General features: G+C 35.6%; 1 protein-coding gene across 2 annotated transcripts; it reads right to left on the bottom strand.

Annotated features, from left to right (window-relative positions):
• Positions 1-2,544: 2,544 nt before the first annotated feature.
• Positions 2,545-19,351, bottom strand: LOC144004109 (basic helix-loop-helix ARNT-like protein 2). Of its 2 annotated transcripts, none has more exons than XM_077501061.1 (17): positions 19,162-19,351; positions 13,218-13,329; positions 13,098-13,136; positions 12,842-12,880; positions 11,826-11,983; positions 11,686-11,768; positions 11,504-11,596; positions 10,215-10,332; positions 9,989-10,138; positions 7,945-8,179; positions 7,437-7,543; positions 6,552-6,702; positions 6,305-6,363; positions 6,110-6,221; positions 5,893-5,974; positions 5,725-5,803; positions 2,545-5,006 (listed from the first exon to the last, which is right to left on the bottom strand). In XM_077501061.1, the coding sequence occupies exons 1-17, from the start codon at positions 19,202-19,204 to the stop codon at positions 4,849-4,851; spliced, it is 1,818 nt and encodes a 605-aa protein (XP_077357187.1). In that variant the 5' UTR covers positions 19,205-19,351; the 3' UTR covers positions 2,545-4,848. The 2 variants fall into 2 exon arrangements, with proteins under 2 accessions (XP_077357187.1, XP_077357188.1); XM_077501062.1 differs by having other exon boundaries at positions 6,305-6,360; positions 19,162-19,350.
• Positions 19,352-21,106: the final 1,755 nt, after the last annotated feature.

The raw sequence follows: 21,106 nt of genomic DNA, 5'->3' as shown, positions 1-21,106 counted from the left end.
GAAGGGGATTGACATTAAATGTCTTTAGCAAAGGCTAGGCTGAGATTCAAATAGTTCATATTTTCACTATTCTTCATTAAAAAAAAAATTAAAAAAAATTGTGCAGCCATCTAGTGGCAGACTCTGGAATAACACCCCAAATAAAGAAGTAGCGAAACTAAATAGTTGTAAATCGTACCAAAAATAAATAAAAAATCTGTAAAATAGCAGGACTGTGAACCCAGAACCCGCGATAAAGGTGGCTTACTGTGCACCAAGAAAGAAAGAAAGAAAGAAAGAAAATTAAAAAAAATTCATTAAAAAAAAAAAAAAAAAGTCTACAAAACAACTCAACTTTCTTACACAGATCACAACTGTGCGCTAACTTTCCGGACACTAATTGTTTTCAGAAGCCACTCCCATCTACGTGGCAGAAAACGTGTTTGGAATGTTCAACGTGATCGGTTGCCCCTTGCTGTTGACCTGTATGTGTATCGAACGCTACCTGGCCGTGGTCCAACCTGTGCTGTACTTGAAAGCACGGAAGAAGGAGTACCACATTGCCGTGTCCTGCGTGGTGTGGGTACTCACGTTTAACTTCGGCCTGGCTTCGGGTAAGTTATCTTTAAGGGGGGGAAACAGCACCCCCTCCAGGCATGGAGTGTTTAGTACAGTATTGGAATTATTATTCTGCACCAAAATTATTTTAAATATTTCGCATATTTTTTTGTCCTTGTACATTTCTCCACCAATTAAATCTTACAAATAATCACCAGCTCTTAATTACATGCTCAAATTAAAAGTTATTTACATGTTGACGTCGTCCCTTTCACATTTCGGCTACTTCAAAATGTTCCACTCATAAACGTTAGCACATTTTCACAGTAAAATTCCCCAAATTAAAAATACTTAAATATATATTACGACGTCCTTCCACATTTCTCCACCAACCCAAACCTTTCTAAATTCAACTGTTGATCTCATTTCTATCACTCAGTTGTCATAGCGATTCATACGATCAATAAATGGGAATTTAACTGTTAAATTAAAGATAGCATTTAGCATTAGCGATTGATGACTAGCGATGAAATTTGGTGCAACTTACCTTGGGAAACCATTCAAATGTTCCACATAGAATTCCCAAATTTAGAAGTAATTCACATTACATCCACTTTCTAGTTTCCTATACGGTACTTTCATTGATTTTGCACAGGGATCATCAAAGACCTGTTGGTGATGCTGCCGCCCGTGTGCGTTTTCATCTCGTGCCTGTTCTACGTCATGTTTGCAAGCCTGATGGGCGTGGTCCTGTCACTTCATCAACAAAGCCCTGCATACACAAGAGGCAACCAATCCGGGTCACCCCTCAAGAGGCGTGCAGCGGTGAACGTTCTAACGGTGGTGGTGCCCGCTGTCATTACCTACACACCCGTTTGCGCCATGCTCCCTTTTCTTTTTTTGACCATCAACGGTCACCTGCGATTGCAACCAGTGATGTGCTACGCGTATCAGTTCTGCCAGTTGTTTCCGAGGCTGGGCGTGCTCATCGGGCCTCTCTTTTACATGGCCAAGGCAAAACAAATCTTTTGCGTGAAGGGGAAGACGAGCAGTGCACAGAGAATTGTTACGTGAGCACCCTTGGGATTTAAGACTGCAATATTATTTATTTATTGTTTTTATTTAATTTATTATTACTTAATTTTATTTATTTATTTTAATTAAATGTAAAAAAATTTTAAACAAACAAATAAATAAATACATAAAAATAATACATTTTTTAAAATAAGACTGCAATTTTATTTATTTTGTATTTATTACTTTATTTTAATTTTTTATTTAAATTAAATACCAAACAAATAAATAAACACAATACATTTTTAAAATAAAAGACTGCAGTTTTATTTCATTTATTACTTAATTTTATTTTTTATTTTAATTAAATAAACAATAAATAAACAAATGAATAGATAAATTCATACATTTTTAAAAATACAAGACTGCAATTTTATTTTTTTAAATTTTATTTATTACTTAATTTTATTTTACAATTAATTTTTTATTTTAATTAAATTGAATAATAATAATAATAATAATAAATATTTAAAATACAAGACTGCAATTATATTTATTTTTTATTTAATTTATTACTTAAATTTTTTTTAATTTATTTTTGTATTTTAATTCAATTTAATAAATAGATAAACAAGTAAATAAAATACATTTTAAACATTTATTTAAATTTTATTTTTATTATTTTATAAAGTTGGAATATTTCATTCAGCTCTTAAAACAACTAATTTGTTTTTCATTATTTTGCATAGTTAAAAAAAATTATATTAAATTAAACATAATTATAGCTTTTGCATTGGTTCCTGGTTACACCTAAAGAGAAACTTTTATATGCATAAAACTAATCAACTAGTTTTATTTGTGAACACATTTCCACATTTACATTACTTTTATATGGGGTTCAGTTTTGATTATGACACTTGTTTTGAAAATTGCGCAAGATAATGTCTAGCTAATGTGCAAGTCAAGTATTGAAATAAAATCGGAAAACTCCACTTGTCTTGTTGTGATTTAATAAATCAATGTTATGCAGGTGGTTTGTTTGTTGTATTATATAGTTTTGCCCAGAAAAATAAAACAGCATCAAAAGGTACTCAATTCCTACACAAAAAAAAAGAAGAAAAAAAAAAAAGAAAAAAAAAAAAGTACTTTACTTCCAAACTGAACTTCTCCTTACAGCAGAAACATCAACAACAATTAGCACATACAAACGAACAAGACGCGTTCGCTTCCGATAGCGGGTTCGAAGCTGAAGTTTGTTTGTTTTTCAAAGCAGCTTTGAAAGCCACGTAGCATTGTCGATTTTACACATTCATAAACACAAGGCAACACAATCACATTATGCTTTTCAAGATTCGAGGACCCAGTGATTGAACCCGAGAAGTTTGCATCGGCTGCATGGAGGAAGAGGATTTCAAACTGTTCTGTTTTTTCCCCAAAACTCCCCCTGTTGATCTGTTTTAAATCCCCCAAATGTCTTGTTCTTTCGTCTAGCAATGTGCTCCGTTAAAATTGAGCGGCCTTTTCGACTAGTGGTTCAAAGTGACCTCCTCACAAATAAGAATAAATGTGCACAGAACCAAGTTGCATATTCTCAGTAGCAAAGTTGAGATAGGCTGACATTTTCGTTCACAAAAGGCTGTTGTGGTATTGGGACATTCAGCAGCATACAAACAGACGGAATATTAAATAAGTGGAAAGTAGCATCCGGACAACGGAGAAATTGCTAACGTGCCTTTCAACCTGCACTCTGCACAACTTGTGACAAAATGCTGAGTAAACATTGTCCTACTAAATACATATTGGGCTTTCAAGTCTTTTCTCATACATCTTTTTTTTTTTTTTTTTTTTTAATTATGACCCCATCTGAAGTGGAAACATTCTTCCAACCTGCCAGCAAATGACCTTCACAAAACCGCAAATTCTCTACAGTGATATGTCATGACAGTATAATAATCCAGCGGGGGCTCAAACGTTTCTTTACAGCACATTCACCGAATGCATTTTCTCTTGAGACCAGCTCCAAAGGTCTTGAAAGTTACATTTTACACAACAGTTTTTTTTGTTTGTTTTTTAACCACTACTACAGAGCAGTTAATAAATTAGAATTACCCTGTGTACTTCTTGCACAAAAAAAATATAGAGCAAATTAGGCCAAATATAATATTAAATAAAAACAATCTCAGCAAAGGGGGGTCATTTTCTTATGCTACATCCCAATAAGAGAATCGTGAGGTAAATTTTGTTAGCGTTAGCATAAAAATTTAAACTATCAAAGTCTACTGAGCGACTCGCTTTGTGTTGGCGTGTGGCAGAAAAAAAAAAAAACATTTGTTCCACCTCGGTGACAAGAAATGAATTCAGTATCACATTTGGCAATATTTGATTTTCAAAAACAAACAGTATTGGAATAAAGTGGGTCCATTACAGCTATTTATTGTAATAATAATAATAATAATAATAATAATAAAGTAAATCATCTAATTAATTTCATGTCACCAAGGTGCAGTAAAATATCTTTTTCCCCAAAACACCCCCAAAAAATTAATTTGGTAATTAAACCTTAGTTTAGTATATTGGGCAATTATATACAAAGTTAATAAAGAAAATATGTCATCAAGGGGGAGTAAAATATTGCTCAATTTGTTCTGATACAAACCCAAAAGTTGAGGTGCTCGGTACATTTTGATTGCATTATCATATATTGGCCTGCAGATTGCCATTACAAACATTTTTTTTTAAACATGATATGAAATAAAATAATATGACGCTAAGGGGGAGCAAAATATTACTCTATTAAAATTTGATCTGATAAACCACCAAAAAAGCTTTGATTCCAAATTGCATGTTTCTAATAACATAATAGTTGAAGCAGGTTTTTTTTGTGAGGGTCATATAATAATAATAATAATAATAATAATAATGAGACTATTAAAAAGAGCAAAGAGCAGTGATGGTGGGTGGGCTGTAAATTAAGGCCTGAGGCATCATGTCCATATTTGCATAATGAAAAGAGCCTTGAATGACTCCACCAAACATGATGAAGAAAAAAAAAAAAAAACGCATTTGGTGATGTGGACTCGCTGTTAAAAAAAAAAAAAAAAAAAAAAATCTTGTCTAGCAGCACTGCAGGTCATCAGTCTCATTTTTTCCCCATAGCCAAGCCAGGGTGGGGGGAAAAAAAAAAAAAAAAAAAAAAAAAAAAAAAAAAAAAAAAGAACGATCTTCTGTCTTTCAATCCCACCGGAAGACACATTCACAAGTGCCCAAGTCAACAGTTAGTGCGGCCAAAGTGGGGGCTCAGAAAGGCCAGTCTAAGTCGTCAAAGTCCCCTGACTGGCCCATGTTTACGTCCGTCTCCAGTAAGCTCATGATGACCGCCATGGCCGCCTCATCGCTGCTAAAGCTAGTCAGGCCCGGCACCAGCATGCTGTCCAAGTCCTGCTGGGACGGCTCGCCTGGGACATGCAAAAATACACAGCCGCAAGTCGGGCTTAATGTTCCCTGTCTGGACACCATGTCCACAAATGGATGCTTACCTTTTTTTTTTTTTTTATTATTATTCATTTGCATTATCAGTCTTTATATCTTCCTAGAATGCACCTAACACTTTTACATAATTAGTAGTCAGACCATGGCAAAAAAAATAATAATAATTAAAAATTAATTCATATAGCCTCACAAAAAGTTCCTGTGAGTCATCAATTTGTTTATTATGCAACTATATTTTGCTTGAGAAAAAATGTTTATTGTAAATTCACTGTCTTTTTTTGGGGGTTTTTTTATTTTTGCATGTATTAAAAATTTATCAATATTTTTTATATTTTGTTTAACACAATTTAGATTTTGAATTTAAAATATCTGCAATTAAATCATTTTTTTTTATATTTGTTGAAAAAAAATGTTATTTATTTTTAAATTATTTCTCTACCTTTTTTTTAACATTTTAGATTCCTTATATTTTACATATAACAGTATTCATTTTAATTGAGTGTAATTTAATCACCAGGAGATTAATATTTTGTCTAATTCTTTTCATAAAGACGCAAAATTATCATAATTGTCATTTTTCCTCTTCTTTTTTTTTTTTTTTTTTTTTAATGATTTCCCTTGTCCTGGAGTCATCATTGTTTTTCTCTCTTCCTATTGTTCCTTTTCTAATAGGATGAACGGTACCTGTAATTTCAGAAATGCTGGGAACTGCCTCCGTCTTCGACTCGGATGAACTTCCTGCTTCCTCCTCTCGACTCGACAGCTGTAAAACATCATTTGAATAGAATTTTCACAATAAGTACGAATTTTAGGCATTGCTTTTGGGCCCCGTTATTAAATAAAATCACTCACACTTCGGCTTGCTTGCGGTGATTCTGCTCCACTCTGGGCTGCACCAAACGGACTGGACACACTTGATGGGGATGAGTTTGCCCTGTTCACAAATATGGAGAAACATTATGAATATTCTGCATGTGCCGCCTCCTTGTTGGAGAACAGCAAGTTGTGGGAAAAAAAAAATATTGAAATATTTTATAGTCGGCCATTCCAAAATTTTTTGAGTTATTACCTGTAGGAATCAATGAGTTCATTGGCAATTTGCGTCCCGATGCTGCCTGCGTAGATCATTTTGCCCACTCCACTTGTGAGGCCTGGAATAATCGCTAAATGTTTTGATTCGTCTGTGGGACAAGAAGAAACCATTTGAAAAAAAGATCAATAGAAAGCGCATGGGATTTGAAATAAATGAGATGATTTCTGTTACCCTGAGGACCGTTGGAGCTGCCTGCCGCCTCGTCATCTTTTGTGTCACTGGGCCCCCTGCTGGTGAAAAGGGGTAATGCAAGGTCAAACGGTAGCAGTGTAACAAGATTTTTTATTTTTTTTTAATAACATTTATTGAACATAGATTAATAATATAAATATCAGTCAATCCAATTTACATGAATACCACAAAAAAAATAAAAACAGAAAAAAAGCGTAATAGGGAAAAATGTGACGTCAATACTTACGAGACAACCCGGTTTAACGACACGACAAACTCGACTTCTTTGGTCCACGGGTTTGTGAAACTAAACCACTGACTTTGGAGTGAAACGTAGGGGCCGTGTTTTGTCTTGAACTTGTAGCATTTTGTCTCCAGCTTCTCTTTGCTGCACAGAACTGCAACGACAACGGACAATGTCAAGAAATGTGCAAATGCTTGCAAGTGTTCTCATCTTGTTTTTGTGTGTGGCTGAAAGTTCATTTTCTAATTTAAAATGGCATTTTTGGGAAACTTTTTTTGGGGGGACTCTTGGTCTCTGGTTCAAAGTTGCTTCTATGTTAACAAAAGTGGTTCAAATATGGGCTAACTGAGGTCAACTAACATTTAACTTAAAACTAGCACATATGGAGTTAGCCCACTCTTGTTCTCTGGTTCAAAATTGCTTCTATGTTAACAAAAGTGGTTCAAATATGGGCTAACTGAGGTCAACTAACATTTAACTTAAAACTAGCACAAATGGAGTTAGCCCACTCTTGTTCTCTGGTTCAAAGTTGCTTCTATGTTAACAAAAGTGGTTCAAAATGGGCTAACTTTGAGGTCAACTAACATTTAACTTAAAACTAGCGCAATTGGAGTTAGCCCACTTGTTCTCTGGTTCAAAGTTGCTTCTATGTTAACAAAAGTGGTTCAAATATGGGCTAACTGAGGTCAAATAACATTTAACTTAAAACTAGCACAATTGGAGTTAGCCCACTCTTGTTCTCAGTGGTTCAAAGTTGCTCCCATGTTAAATAATAAAAAAGTTTAAATACTAAAAATACACAAAAATACTAGCTTCATGTCATCAAATTGTGACTTAAAAACCGTCTTGTTGCCAAGAATTGAAATGTAATCCACCATGCTCCATCACCTTGCCTGTGTTTTTCTGCCAGGTCTTGCAGGTCATCCTGGTGGAAGTACTCGTAACACGAAGTACCCAAAATTTCTTGCGGGAGGTAACCAATGACAGTCGTCGCTCTGTGAAAATAAGGAGGATTTAAATCACAATAATAAAACAGAGTTTGTTTGTGCAGGTTTTCTATTGAGGGGCATGGATTGATTGAGCCTCCAACATGTCCACATGCACTCATCAGTCAGCCACGCATATGGGAGAAGCCAATTCACTGTACTTAGGTGGTGAAATTACGTCCAAGAATAGAGGATATTTTCATGTGGGCGCCATCAAGATGCTCCCTCTGAGAAACAACGGCAAAGACACAAAAGTATTATTTTTTTCTGGTAACCCTTGACAAAGTCACACATCTCTGCCATTGCTTTCTCAGCGGAACTCTAAAGTCAGGCTCATGACAACGAAAATAAAAGCTAAACGGGCCACCGATTCGGGGGGGAATTTGAGTAGAGAAGAAAGGGAAACTCACTGTTGCTCTACAAACGTGAACTTGCCGTCGATGGCGCAGCGAGTCACGAACTGGGTGGGCTTGACTTTGACGTCCTTGGGGGGCTGGCGGGACGCGTGGCCCTGCAAGCGGCACATGGTCACCAGGCAGGTGAGGCCCGAGGCGTCCTTCTCGCCATCCGTCTCCGAGTCCAGGTCGCTCCTGGGCCAGCTGCGCATGTACCCGGTGCAGTGGAGGGTACAGTATCGGCTCGAGTCTGGGGATGCACATTTTCAACTTTGGCATGAGAATTGAGTATTTTATGGCTTTAAAAAAATTAATAATCATAATATATTAATAGTTGGTTTTGCATACAAAAAGGTGAATAAAATGTTTACCTAAATAAATGCTGGAAAATAAACTTTTCTAAACGATTAAATGCAAAAGCATTCTCATACCACTAGAGGGAGCCCGAGTACCATTCGAGATCCTCAATTTCCACTTTCAAAATGAGCAGAGTTGATAATGACCTAAAAACAAGTCATTTTAATATCTGATATTGTTAATAAAAAGTAATAAAATATATGTAACAATATCATTTGCATGTATTTTTATTTAGAATCCACATTTTTTAAATATTATCGATATTTTAGAGTTTGAAATAAAATATTGTCACTGCACTGTGTACAAATGTGGTTCACATACACGCACACACTATAAATAAAAAAAAGTAAAAAAATCTAATATCATAATCATCCATCCACTCCAACATTTGTCACCCATCAATATTATTATTATTATTATTATTAATCTGTGGTTGCATGTATTTTTTTATACAATTTAAAAAAATATATTTAGCATAATTCTGATGATTTAGGTAGTCAACAATCAAATCATATAAAATTATTATTGTTCAAATAATTGAAAAACTTTATTATAACTAGTAGTAGTACGATTGATTGTATATATTGTACTATTCAAAATATAACTATTCAATTATGAGTTAGATAGGGAAAAAAATATATAACAAAGCTTGAGGACTATTAGCGGCAGTTCTTACATTCCCCACTAGGTGTCGTTACTTTTCCTTGTCCAATTCGAAGTAGCCTCCTGTTCGTCCTGTCGTGTCGTGTCATTAACCGACTTCTTGTTCATCTTATTTGCGGTTATACAATGCTTTAAACACTGACCTACTTCCTGTCTTCCTTCCTTTGTTCAATCAGTGCCGCCCATATTGTACAAAGTTAGGAAAAAGGAAACATTATTTATGACGAGTCTACATTCATCTCTCATTGGCTGCTTTCTTTCCACTAATCACTTGAGTGGGCTAAATTCTTGGGCTGGGACGTTTACCTTGACTTCGTAGAGCAAAAGTACAGACACTGAATACGTCGTTTTGTTGTTGCATATATTCACGTCTCTGTTTCTTTTCAAACCAGATCACGAATTACCACAGTGGAATAGCGAGCAAGGTGAACAGACTAGCTTTGATTTTATAGCGTCATTGTGCTCCTCAATGTTTATTTCTGTCCTGCCTGAATCACAACAACAACTTCAGTTGCTATTATTGAGACGTGGTGCACTTTTTCACTTATTCTTTTACTTCCAAATCAGAATATGCTTCATCAAAACAGTGAATTTCTTTTCATACCATCCCTTTTGTCAATACATGATTCCCCGCTGTCACACGGAGAAAAGTAATTCTGATAAAAAAATTCAGTCTTCATTTTCTGCATTCACATTCATTATAGCCATCTTTCTTCTCAATTACAATTTAGCCCAATTGCGGCATTCATGTCACCATTTAGACCCATTATACAACCATTTGATGAATGCCGATTACATATGCTATGCAGAAATCCGGACATGAAAATCGCCCTTACAGAATACATTATTAATGGAACAAAATGTATCCCCAAAGGCTCACCCGAATAAAAATCTTGAGACGTTCAAATCACTACTTTCAATCTAATTTAGAAAACTTATTTTTAAGTGATTGATGGCAACAATGATTGTTATGTTCTCTCTAAAAGGCTATGAATTTTTCTCCCATCCATCTGTTTATGCAGTATCTACGTTGACCCACCTTTCTTAATGGAAGCAGTGGGTAGTGTGCGCTTGTCCTTGTGCTTCCCCTCCACTCGATTGTGCTTCATGCGGCAGAAGAAGGAGCGTCTGGCTCCGGTGGACATGTGAGACGCCGCCACGGGCGCGTCCGTGTGAACGGGGACGCCGGCTGTGGCGGTACACACAAACTTCCATTCAGTGGCTCCTACGGCCGACTTCACTCATCGTCATGACGACGGACTCACTGGCAGCGTCGATGAGGCGTTGCTGGTGGTTCAACTCGGACGACGACAGCTGCTCCTTCACCTTGCTGATGTCTTTGTGGTGGATGAAGTCAAACAGACTTTGGCCCGTCAGCTCCACCTGGTGCCGAAAACGAGGACACGTTTATTAGTGCTGCTTGAATAATTAAATAAATAATACAAATAACTAAAGAATAATATAAATTTAAATAATAAAATATATCCATCCATCCATTTTCTGAACTGCTTCCTCCTCACAAGGGTCGCAGGGGGTGCTGGAGCCTATCCCAGCCGGCTTTGGGCAGTAGGCGGGGTTCACCCTGAACTGGTTGCCAGTCAATCGCAGTAATAAAATATAATATAAATACAATAATAAATACAGTACACACAGTGTGTCACTTAGTGGAGTCATGTTTGCATACTTACCAATTTTTTAATTAAAGTGATGTTTTGTTTTTATTGGTGACTGGCTGTATATATTGTGGCTGAAAATAACTCAAAGACTCAAGTGATCATAAACAAAGTAGATAATTAAAAATGTAATAATTTCAAATTCATTCATTTATTGTAAATGATTTCAAAGATAATTAACCTAATTTTGACTGACTGATTTTGCAAGGCCCACAGCATATTGTGTTCCATTGATATAAAAACATGGAACCTACCAAAAGAAATATTAAAGTCTCTACTTTCATCAGGGGAAAAAAAAAAAAAAAAAAAAAAAAAAAAAAAAAAAGTATATTTCTATCTGTTTCCGTTTTGCAGCAATTAGCATTAGAATATAGCTAAGTTTCATCATTATTGACAAATCTTGGAATTGTGGGGAAATCAGCTTGTTTTTAACATGGCCCTGGTTAATCTCTTATACTCTGCTGCCACCTTCTGGTCGTTTTTGTAATAACTACAATTTCTTCACCCGTTCTCTGCAGTTCAGTTTGCATCAAAGCCTTATGTATGCTCTAGCATTAAAAAACAAAAAAAAACAAAAAAACGTATTAATATGTCTTTGGGACACTTAGAACATTTCAACTAGAACGTATTTATATGTTTTTGGGAGCAAACGAGTCAAGAAAAATGCAGTTTCAAATTCACATTATATTGGAATCTTTGTGTTTTGTTTTTTACACAAAAGGTTCAACGTCCTTTTTTTTTTTTTGCATTATTTTTATTATTTGAGAATTTTTGTGTCATGGATTAATCACATTTAGACTTTGAACATGAAAACGATATGAAAATGTCCAATGTCAACAGGTGTTTGTTGTGACAAGATGAGTGTTAAATCGCGCACCCACCTTGCTGAAGTTGAGGATCTTGCAGACAGATTCGGAGATAAACAAAATTTTCGCTCGGTCGCAACTCACAACTAACAGGAACCCGTCTGCAACCTGGAATGGGCACACAGACGAACATCAACAAAGATGAATCACATTTTCTATTAACAATAAAACAGATGTCAGTGAACTGAAGCACTCACCCTGAGCAAAAGGTGCTTGAGGTCATCATGAGGGAGGATGGAAGGCTTGCAGGCGGCATCGGCGAAGACGCTGCCAGACCCGGCTGGAAAGAAGTTAAAGTGAAACCAAATTCCCAGGAATGGTTTGTGGCGCGGCGTACCTTTAAGGGCTTTAAGGTGCTGCACGGCCTTCCGCAGCACGGTCAGCTTGTCCAATTTCCGCGGCATGGGCTGACAGGCGGGGATCATGGCGGCTAACTCGTCGATGAGGTTGTTCATTTTGTCTCGCCGCCGCTTCTCAATCTGCCGGTGAGGTTGCCTGGAATTCATACAGTACTTCTTGAGTAGAATAAAGGATGTGTTTAAAATCTGTTTCAAGTCTCAGGTAACAACCAATCACAGTGCAGCTTCAGAAAACAGGTGAGCTGTGATGGGTCGTTGCCTGAGCAACTGTGATGTCGTCTTCGGTGGACAGCAAGTGGCAAAATGGCCGCCCCGAGATGGCTAAAAACAGCTGGATTTTGTTGCTTAATTCATATTCCACAAATGTAATATTAATCAGGATATCATGTTTAAAATAGTGAGGTCACATATAACATTTTATTGTCAAAAAATGTTTAAAGGGATACATTTTTGGCAGTCAAACATTAATATTTTGCCTATAATAAATTTAATATTTTCATTATTTTTCATGTACAATTAGTACCTTTAAAAACACATTTTGCAACTTGCTGTCGACTGAAAATGACATCACAAAGGCTCAGGTAACCAATCACAGCTCAGCTTGTGAATGTCACATGACCAAACCTAGAACACTGGTGAGCTGTGATTGGTTACCTGAGCCCTTGTGATGTCATTTTCAGTTGACAGCAAGTTGCAAAATGTATTTTTAAAGGTACTAATTGTAGGTGAAAAAATAATTAAAGTATCAAATTAATTACAGACAAAATATTAACTTTTTATTGCTATAATGGGCTACATAAGTGAAGAATTACTTTTAAGGTTGACTTCCACTTTAAGGCAATAAGACAAGCAGTTTTTTGTCGCCATCTTGTGTCACCTACAGGCAATTATTATTAAGCTTCAATTACTTAGGAGGTTCTCCATATAAATATTTTGTAGCATATTTATTTGCTGAGATTTTTTAATGTAAAAAAATAAATAAATAAATAAATACCTGAAACATTTCATTTTGGCCTGCTGATCATCTTCTGATCTGTAAAACAAATGTGGGAAAAAAAATAGTTTTGACGGGTTTCGTTATAATTAGAGTATGAAATGTGCACAGGAGTCATTGCAGAAGCGTTGATGGCTGAGCTGGATGAACCAAATTGTTTATTATCCGTTTTTCTTCAAAACACACACAAAAATGATGGCAAAAAAAAATAAATAAATAAAATTCTGGAGTGACCTACAAATAATTCTGAGTGTACCTGTTGAGGTCGTCATCCATTTGGAAGTCCAGACCGTGGCTGTTAGATCACAGTGCATCTCAATAAGTATGCTATCTGAGCAATCATTGACAGTTTGTGCGATTGTACTGGTCGTCTTACTGCACAAGGGCGTCCAACGTGTCGTCCACATCACCCTTGCGCTTCCTTGGCAACTCGACGGCAGGCAGCAAAGTGCTGGCTTGGCTCGGCCCTTCCTCCTCCGCTTTGACACCTAGCAAACACACACGCACCAACCTCGAGTCAGTGTGGGCAGCCTCTCGTGTCTATTAATAACACAGCAGTTTTGAGGTGCAAATGGAAGCGACAAAACAAGTGGAAAACAAGCAGTAACATTAATACATGCTATTTGATGGTTGTACGAAAATGGCCGCTCGATGAACATTCATTACGTTTCCATGCTATTTATGTCATTCTATGTAAAAATAAATAAATAAAATAAACATCTAAATGTCACACAATAGCAGAAAATACTTTTCATGAATTTTGATCAAAACTTGAAATGTATCTTTAACTCATTCACTGCCAGTCCAGGACAAAAAAATAATAATCTTTGACGTCTAAAACCGTCTATGGCAGTGAATGTGTTAAAGTTGGATGTCCGCATGTTTTGAATATTCTACACAAAAGTAGATTTTTTAATTATGTATAGTAAACGCTGCAATTTACTGTTGTTGCTTTAATACCAAGTTGATGCATAACGAAAAAGCTTTTTTGCACATTGTTTTATTGCGTGTGCAGGAAAAAAAATGAATCTTTGACGTCTAAAGCCGTCTATGGCAGTGAATGTGTTAATATTATGGCAAGCCACTATAACATTAACATGGACCTAAAATAGGAGCATTAAAAACTGTACTAAATAATTCAGTTAAATTGAATAATGCACAAGTATTAAAAATTGTACCTAAAGAAATTTTTAAAAATAAAATATATTGAACTCAATTTAAATACAACTGAACTGTATGTGGGCAAAAGGTGATTCTTCTATGTACCACTAGAGGGAGCCTGTGTACCACACTTTGAGAATTACTGCAGTAGACGATTGCTGATAAATGTACAAAAATAATTACTTTTAGTGTGATTTTCTGCATAAGTCTGGATTGTTTATATAAAAATAAATTATATTCTCTACACTGATTTTACGGGTGATATTTTTCAAGGAAATTCTAGTCAGTTTAAAAGTGTGTAGATTGGAAAAGCTTTAAAATGTAAACATGCAAATAAAATAAAACATTTCGTCACCCTCTCAAAATATTTTTTTTTCTTTTTTTTATTCCTCAAATTTTTTTTTTGTCTAAATCACCTCCTCTTTATGCAAATGGTTCTTTTTTTTTGTTTACTGAAAAATCTAAAAAAAAAAAAAAAAAAAGAAAATTACTTTAGCGATTATTTTAAGATTGATATGTCAATAGGATTTCATTATTTTTAAGTATAAGTGCATCTTTAAACAGCGGCAAGAACCACGATGGTTCACTGTGCTTGTACTGCAAAATACAATTACATTTACGGTTGTGCAATTAATCGACATTCAATTACAATTTCAATTATTACACTCCATAATTACAAAATCAGTATAATTGAAAAAAAAATAATTTTTGAGTTGTTTAAATTGATACATTTGCACCTTCTTGAAATTTTAAAATAACTAATTTATTAAATTTCATTTAATCCAAAAGGAACTTGCCAAATTAATGTTTCAAAAATTTTATCTTAATGTTTTTTTACGTTTACAAATTTTTTTTGTACCAAAAGTTACTGCCCCATGTGCATGCGCTGCACTCCAACTTCAAGTTTTTGCAAAATGTTATTATCATTATTATTATTATTATTATTGTTATTATTATTATTATTAATAATAATAATAATAATAATAATAATAATAATAATAATAATAATTAGGTTTAGTCCAAAATGAACTTAAATAATTAGTGTTTCTATTTTTTTTTTTAATTGGTCTAAATATTTTTAACTGTTTAAACATTTTCTTGTTTTGTACCAAAAAATTAATAATTGTTTAAATAATCGTGATTTCAATTATTGCCAAAATAATCGTGATCATCATTTTTTTTTTCCATAATTGAGCAGCCCTAATAAATTCAATTTTAAAAACCACATAAATTAACATTAAATAAAAAATAAATAAAAAAAACTCAGTCAATAGTTATTATAATTCGGTGCATTTGTTTGACAAGATGAATTTTTTTTTTTTTTCCTACATTTGATCACACACACACAATGAGCTCTGCACAGCTATCATGTGTTGCGATAGCGATAAGCTAGCAGCACTTGCCAAGGGTTTGTCAACCTCAACTATGCGTCAGTCCAGAAGGCACGTGAAGGTAAATTAGGTTTGGGCTATCATCTTACCGAAATCTTACATATGCTGTAACACTGACCTACTTCTCGACTCTCAAACTTTTCAGCAAAAAAAAACAAAAAAAAAACTTGAAAACTAAGTGATGGAAACGTTAACCTTGGCTGACCCATATTCACATTTTATATCTGATTTATTCCACTGATAACTTCATCTACAGCCAATGTAGCACAGATTATTTTCACCCCCCCACAACCAATGACATGATTCTCATTAATCCCTCATGGGGAGTTTAGTGGGTCATCAGTGACGCAAGAAGAAGAAGAACGTGGGAGCTCGCTGGCTCGCTTCTCTTCCGCCCACGACGCCATCGCACGCTCACACGTTCACATCCTGCGTCATCCATCCGTCGTTTCCCTGGAACGCCACGCCAGCCAGGCGCAAACGTGCCACGGGGGCGAGCTGCCATGTTGTGATTGGAACGCAGCCAAATACACACAGAAAAAGCCCGACGGAGATCGTGCGTGATGTGAGCTGACTTTAACTTGGGGATTTTCACATCTCACTTGGATAACTACAAGATATTTGGTGGTGGGAGTCAACTAGATTTTTTTTTTTCACTCACGTACACCAACAAAAACATACATTGAAATGCAACTGATATTAAAAAAATAATAATAATACACCCACTACTGAAACTTTGTTGACTTTTTCTTATTTTCACTCACGCTACTGAAATGCTCTCATACACAGAAAAACTAACAAAAACACACAAATTTGTTTCAAAAACTAAAACTAATACTAAAAGTCCTAACTAACTAACTAAAAGTCAGCTCATCAGCAAGCTCTGCATAAGCCCGATAACGATCTCATTTGATTGGAATCAGCTGTGCTGGAGCACGCAAATATGCTAAACCTGCAGAACTCCGGCCCTCGAAGTCAGAGTTTGCCCACCACTGCATTAAAACTTCGGTTGGACGCTCAACTTGTTTATCTGTAAAATAATGTTTTTTTTTAGTCCCACTTTAATATTATCTTTGAATCTCAGTAAAACAGGTTAGTCACGATGAAAAAGTCTGTTTTGACCAGCAGTCAAATTAGTTTATATACTCTAGCTCAGGGGTGTCCAAACTTTTTCATGTGAGGGCCACATACAGAAAATCAGAAGGACGCAAGGGCCACATAATGTTATGAAGAGAAATTGTGTTTAGTCCTAAAAATTGGACAAATAATTTATTTGTGCTTTTGCATATTTAGAAAAATGCTAAAGTATATAAACAAATTTATTTGTAATATGGCAGTAGGGTTATTGTGGTTTTGGAACTTTTTGGTTAGTTTTTATTAGTTTTCAGGGTGGTTCTGTTTGTTTTTATTAGTTTAGTTCTTTAAAAAAAATTTTAGTTTATTAGTTTTAGTAGTAGTTAATTACCAAAGACAAAAACGAAGGACGTTTGCTATAATTATAGTTAGTTTTATAAACATAAAATGTAGTTTAAGTTATTTTTCATTTTTATTTTATTTCGGTAACGATATTGTTTTTTGAATTTTAGTTTTTTCATTAGTTTTAGTTAACTAAAACAACCTTTAATGTCACCTGTTTTTCGATACCCTCCCTGACCATCTTGACCATCTCCAAGCAATTTTGTTTTTTTTATTTTATTTGAACTGAGTCAAATGCCATGTTTAGCATATGTCGTGGACCACTGAAAAATAGACGGCGGGCCGCAAATGACCCCCAGGCCATAGTTTGGACACCAGTGCTCAAGGTTATTTGGGATCGTAATAAAATAATGTAGTAAATCACAGGAGTATACAAATTACAAATGGGATAAAAATATTGTTTTAATGCAATGATTTCTTAAATAAAATGCAATTGTTACCACTGTCTGATTGTTGTCCCAGTTTGGAGCCATCACATTTGGTACTCATGACAACAAATGATACATCTTTAACATCAAGATTGTGCTTCCTGGTATTATTAGAAGGACATTACAATCTAATTTCAACATGTTATTACTGCCCAGTGTTCCTTGCCGTTATTAACTTTCAGGAAGAGACCCACTGTGCATGCGTTCAGCCTTGACACACACGCACGCAAAGTACAGTATGTTCTAGGTTATTTCTGGATGACACAAACGCCAGCAAAGCCTTTCTATACATGTTAAAAATGTCTTTCAAAATACTTAAAAATAAATCAATCAATCAATCACATGCTCATCGATCTATAACTGGCTGTAAATGCCTTTTGAACGCATGAAAAACAACACAAGGCTGGGAAAAAAAAACACACTGCCATAACATTTCAACAAATAATTAACTTTTGACATTATATTTAAGTCACAATGTGTTTTATTTTAATCTAGCAGTGCTAGTTTGCCTTGTGCACTAAAAAATATATACATACATATTCCTCTTAGTTTAGTACATTTATTGAATATATACTTATTTTGTATTTTTATTATTAAAAATGTATGCTTGTAAGACAAGATAGCTTTGATTTATTTTACCTTTTTTATATTAATTGTAAAATGCTATAATTGTACTTTTTTGCGTACGACTTTTTCTGTGAGCATTTTTTTCTATGGGGCATTTAAACCACAACTTCAATTTTATTTATTTTACTGTCAAATTTATACAAATGAACAGACAGCTGGAGAATTATCGATGTACCTATTTAGGTATATAAAATACTTGTTGCACTAATAAATTGTGGGTTGTCGCGACGTTTTACAGTTTCTTGATTTTGTCGACCTCTTTTGGGAGAAATGAGGAAGTGCCGCTCCACTGATCTACTGACCCACTTTTCCTCGTGCCGCACGAGACCAACTTAAGCCACTCGTGCTCGTGAACCGTTAAATCAAGGTATTAACAAAAAAATACAGGAATACAGACATCCAAGGAATTAAAAATAAGTAAGCGCAACAGACAAACAGTGTCAAGTCAGTGGCTGATTTATCATATTTAGCCATCTATTAAGGACGTTATGTCGTCATGGTTACACTCACGTGCAGACGTGAGGTATGTCGGACCAGCAAGGCCACCATTCCTCCCTCCCAACTCGATGGTGCGTTCCGTGACTACTGGGAAGTCGGGAAGTTCCATGAGGTAGCTTCCAAAGAGTACATCGTTGTAGTTTAAAATGTGAGAAAGCGTCCACTTGAATTGCTCAAGACTAATAGTATGAAAAACGCCATCTTTATATTGGTAGTATTTCGCACTTTTTTTTTTGTTACAAAATTGCTTCACATGGTGTCACATCTTATATAATATATACAGATGCAGGATTTAATGTGACGATGGGGTGAATAGGTTAACGCGGAGTTGGTATTCCGATGCACTCTTCCTATAGAAACTCAAAATTCCGAGTGTTAGGGAACGCAACAGGAAGACAAGGTTGTCGTACGGAATAATGACTGGACAAATTTGCCGGTTAACAACCGGCGTTTTTGTTTTTATTGTAGTTTTTAAATTGCGGTACCTTTAAGCGAACGACGTCCAACTAAATTTAACACATTAGCTATTTAAAAATCTATTACTGATTATTGTTAGTTGTGGGGTTGAACAAGTTTCCTGCTCCCCAAAATAAGCGTCACATTTATCCGAATTAGCGTCATGTTGACACTTTGCTCATTAAAACTATGCCAAAGTGTTAAAAACGACACGAGAGATAAACGACTCCAAACTAATGCTAATGAGGTTATGGTTGTTTATTTAGGAATGCTTCTTACTTACCTGCCAGGCAGTCCGCGGAACCCCCGGAGCCTCCGTCCGACATGGCCGAGCGAGAGGAGCCGATGTCCGGTTGAAGGCTTTACGGTGCACCGCGGCGCATGTGGAGGAGCCGAGCGAGAGAGGAGGGAGCCGCGAAAAGCCGGCGACTTGTATAATTGACTTCATTTTTGTCTTCCCCTCCCACCCTTCTTGCGTGTGTGCGCTTTTTTTTTTTTTTTTTTTTTTTTTTTTTAAAAAGAGGCGGAGTGGGTGTGGAGTGAGGTCGAGAGGGCCAGAAACGTGAGGGATGGGACAGCGTGTAAACTAGGTGGGCGTTCTTTTTTCTTTTAAATTTCCGCATCCATTCATACCAATCACAATGACGTCACCACTGTGTCATTCACTGTATACTTACGATTTTACACAAGAATGCCTTTCAATTCAAGATTTTTATATTTGTTCCACAAGTGGACATTTTCTATATGTGCATTAAATGCAATTTAAAAATCCATATTCACGGGTTGAATTAATTTAATTATTCATTATTACCCAAACTGTAAAGTGTTGTAATGATAATCATTAAACTTGATTCATTTAAGTTGATTTAGTTATCTATATTAATGTAAGTTTGTGTTTACGTGCTTCGAGCTTTTCGTCGAAAGCAGCCTCAGTGAACGACGACGTCTCACTCTGCCCTCTCTCCTGTCAAAACTCGCGCTCGTATTTTTGCCACCTTCATTTACGAGCATAATTTGTACCTTAACCACGCTTGTAACTTAAGGCATTTGGACCTGAAATATCTTTCCCCGTTGTCTGTAAAATATGCTATATAAATGCATCCAACGGTATTGTCAGAGTGATCTGTCGTCCGTTGCGGTGACGATCTTGGTCCCTCACCTACATAGTGTAATTTGAGACCTTTGTACGCGACTTTACATAAGAGCGCCGGCTGCACGTGCCAGTCGGGCACGTGTTGACCCATATATTATATAACTTGTATAACTTTGACTCGTTAACCCATTTAAAAGGAAGGGCGTCTGGAGAAAGTACCCGCGGTGTCGTGCACGTTCGCCAGTGGAAAAAAACAGCCACTCATCATGTCATGTTGTCGTTTTAGTGCAACGCAGCTGATGAGAATGCACGTTAATTAAGACATTTCAACGTATCCGCTTCACGTCAATGTAGGTCACATTATTAGATTTTAAGCACAATACCGCAACAACAAAAAAAAAAATGAAGGAAGAAAGGAAGCAACGCACACAATAAAAGAACAATTCACACCAGTATAACTCACCATGTAAGAATGTCACTATGTCGCCAAAACTGAAATTCCTGGTTCAGTCAAGGCTCGCCACACACAATGGTACAATGACCCTTTTTTTTTTTTTTTTTTTTTTTTTTTTTTTTTTTTTTTTATATATGCACTTGTCGGACACAATAATAGGTACACTTTTTCATACAAGAGTTGGAAGATAATGCTCAGTTTTGATTGACAATGTGTTAGCTTATTTGTAAGCATATTTCCGTTAGGTAACCATTTTTTAATGCCTTTAAATATTCTAAAAATACTTATAAATAGCATTTTAGCATATTTTTAGTAATAAATACCGTTAGCATAACTTGTTAGCATATTCCATTTAAAAATGAAGTTGTCTGAGTAACTTACTGGAAAATGCTAGTTTGCATGTTTGTTAGCATAGGTTGGCATATTACAATTAAGAAGTGTCTCATATTTTTCCATGAAATGCTCTCAAACAAAACACCCACTTCCCCATCGCTGTCACTTTAAGTCTACCACTAACAAATGAGGTCAACCATCACGTCGACAAATACCTTGATGCATATTCATGTCAAACCGTAAACCACTACTTTCATTTTATAATGGGTCACGTCCTCTTTTGTCTTAAGAGATGTGCGTCTTTTAATGGTGTTTGCTCCACGGGTGTGTGTCATTTGCACGTCTTTT

The sequence above is a fragment of the Festucalex cinctus genome, chromosome 16, assembly GCF_051991245.1.
Source record: "Festucalex cinctus isolate MCC-2025b chromosome 16, RoL_Fcin_1.0, whole genome shotgun sequence".
Taxonomy (NCBI): Eukaryota; Metazoa; Chordata; class Actinopteri; order Syngnathiformes; family Syngnathidae; genus Festucalex; species Festucalex cinctus.
The sequence above is the reverse complement of the archived record's forward strand: the minus strand, read 5'-3'. Positions and strand labels throughout refer to the sequence as shown.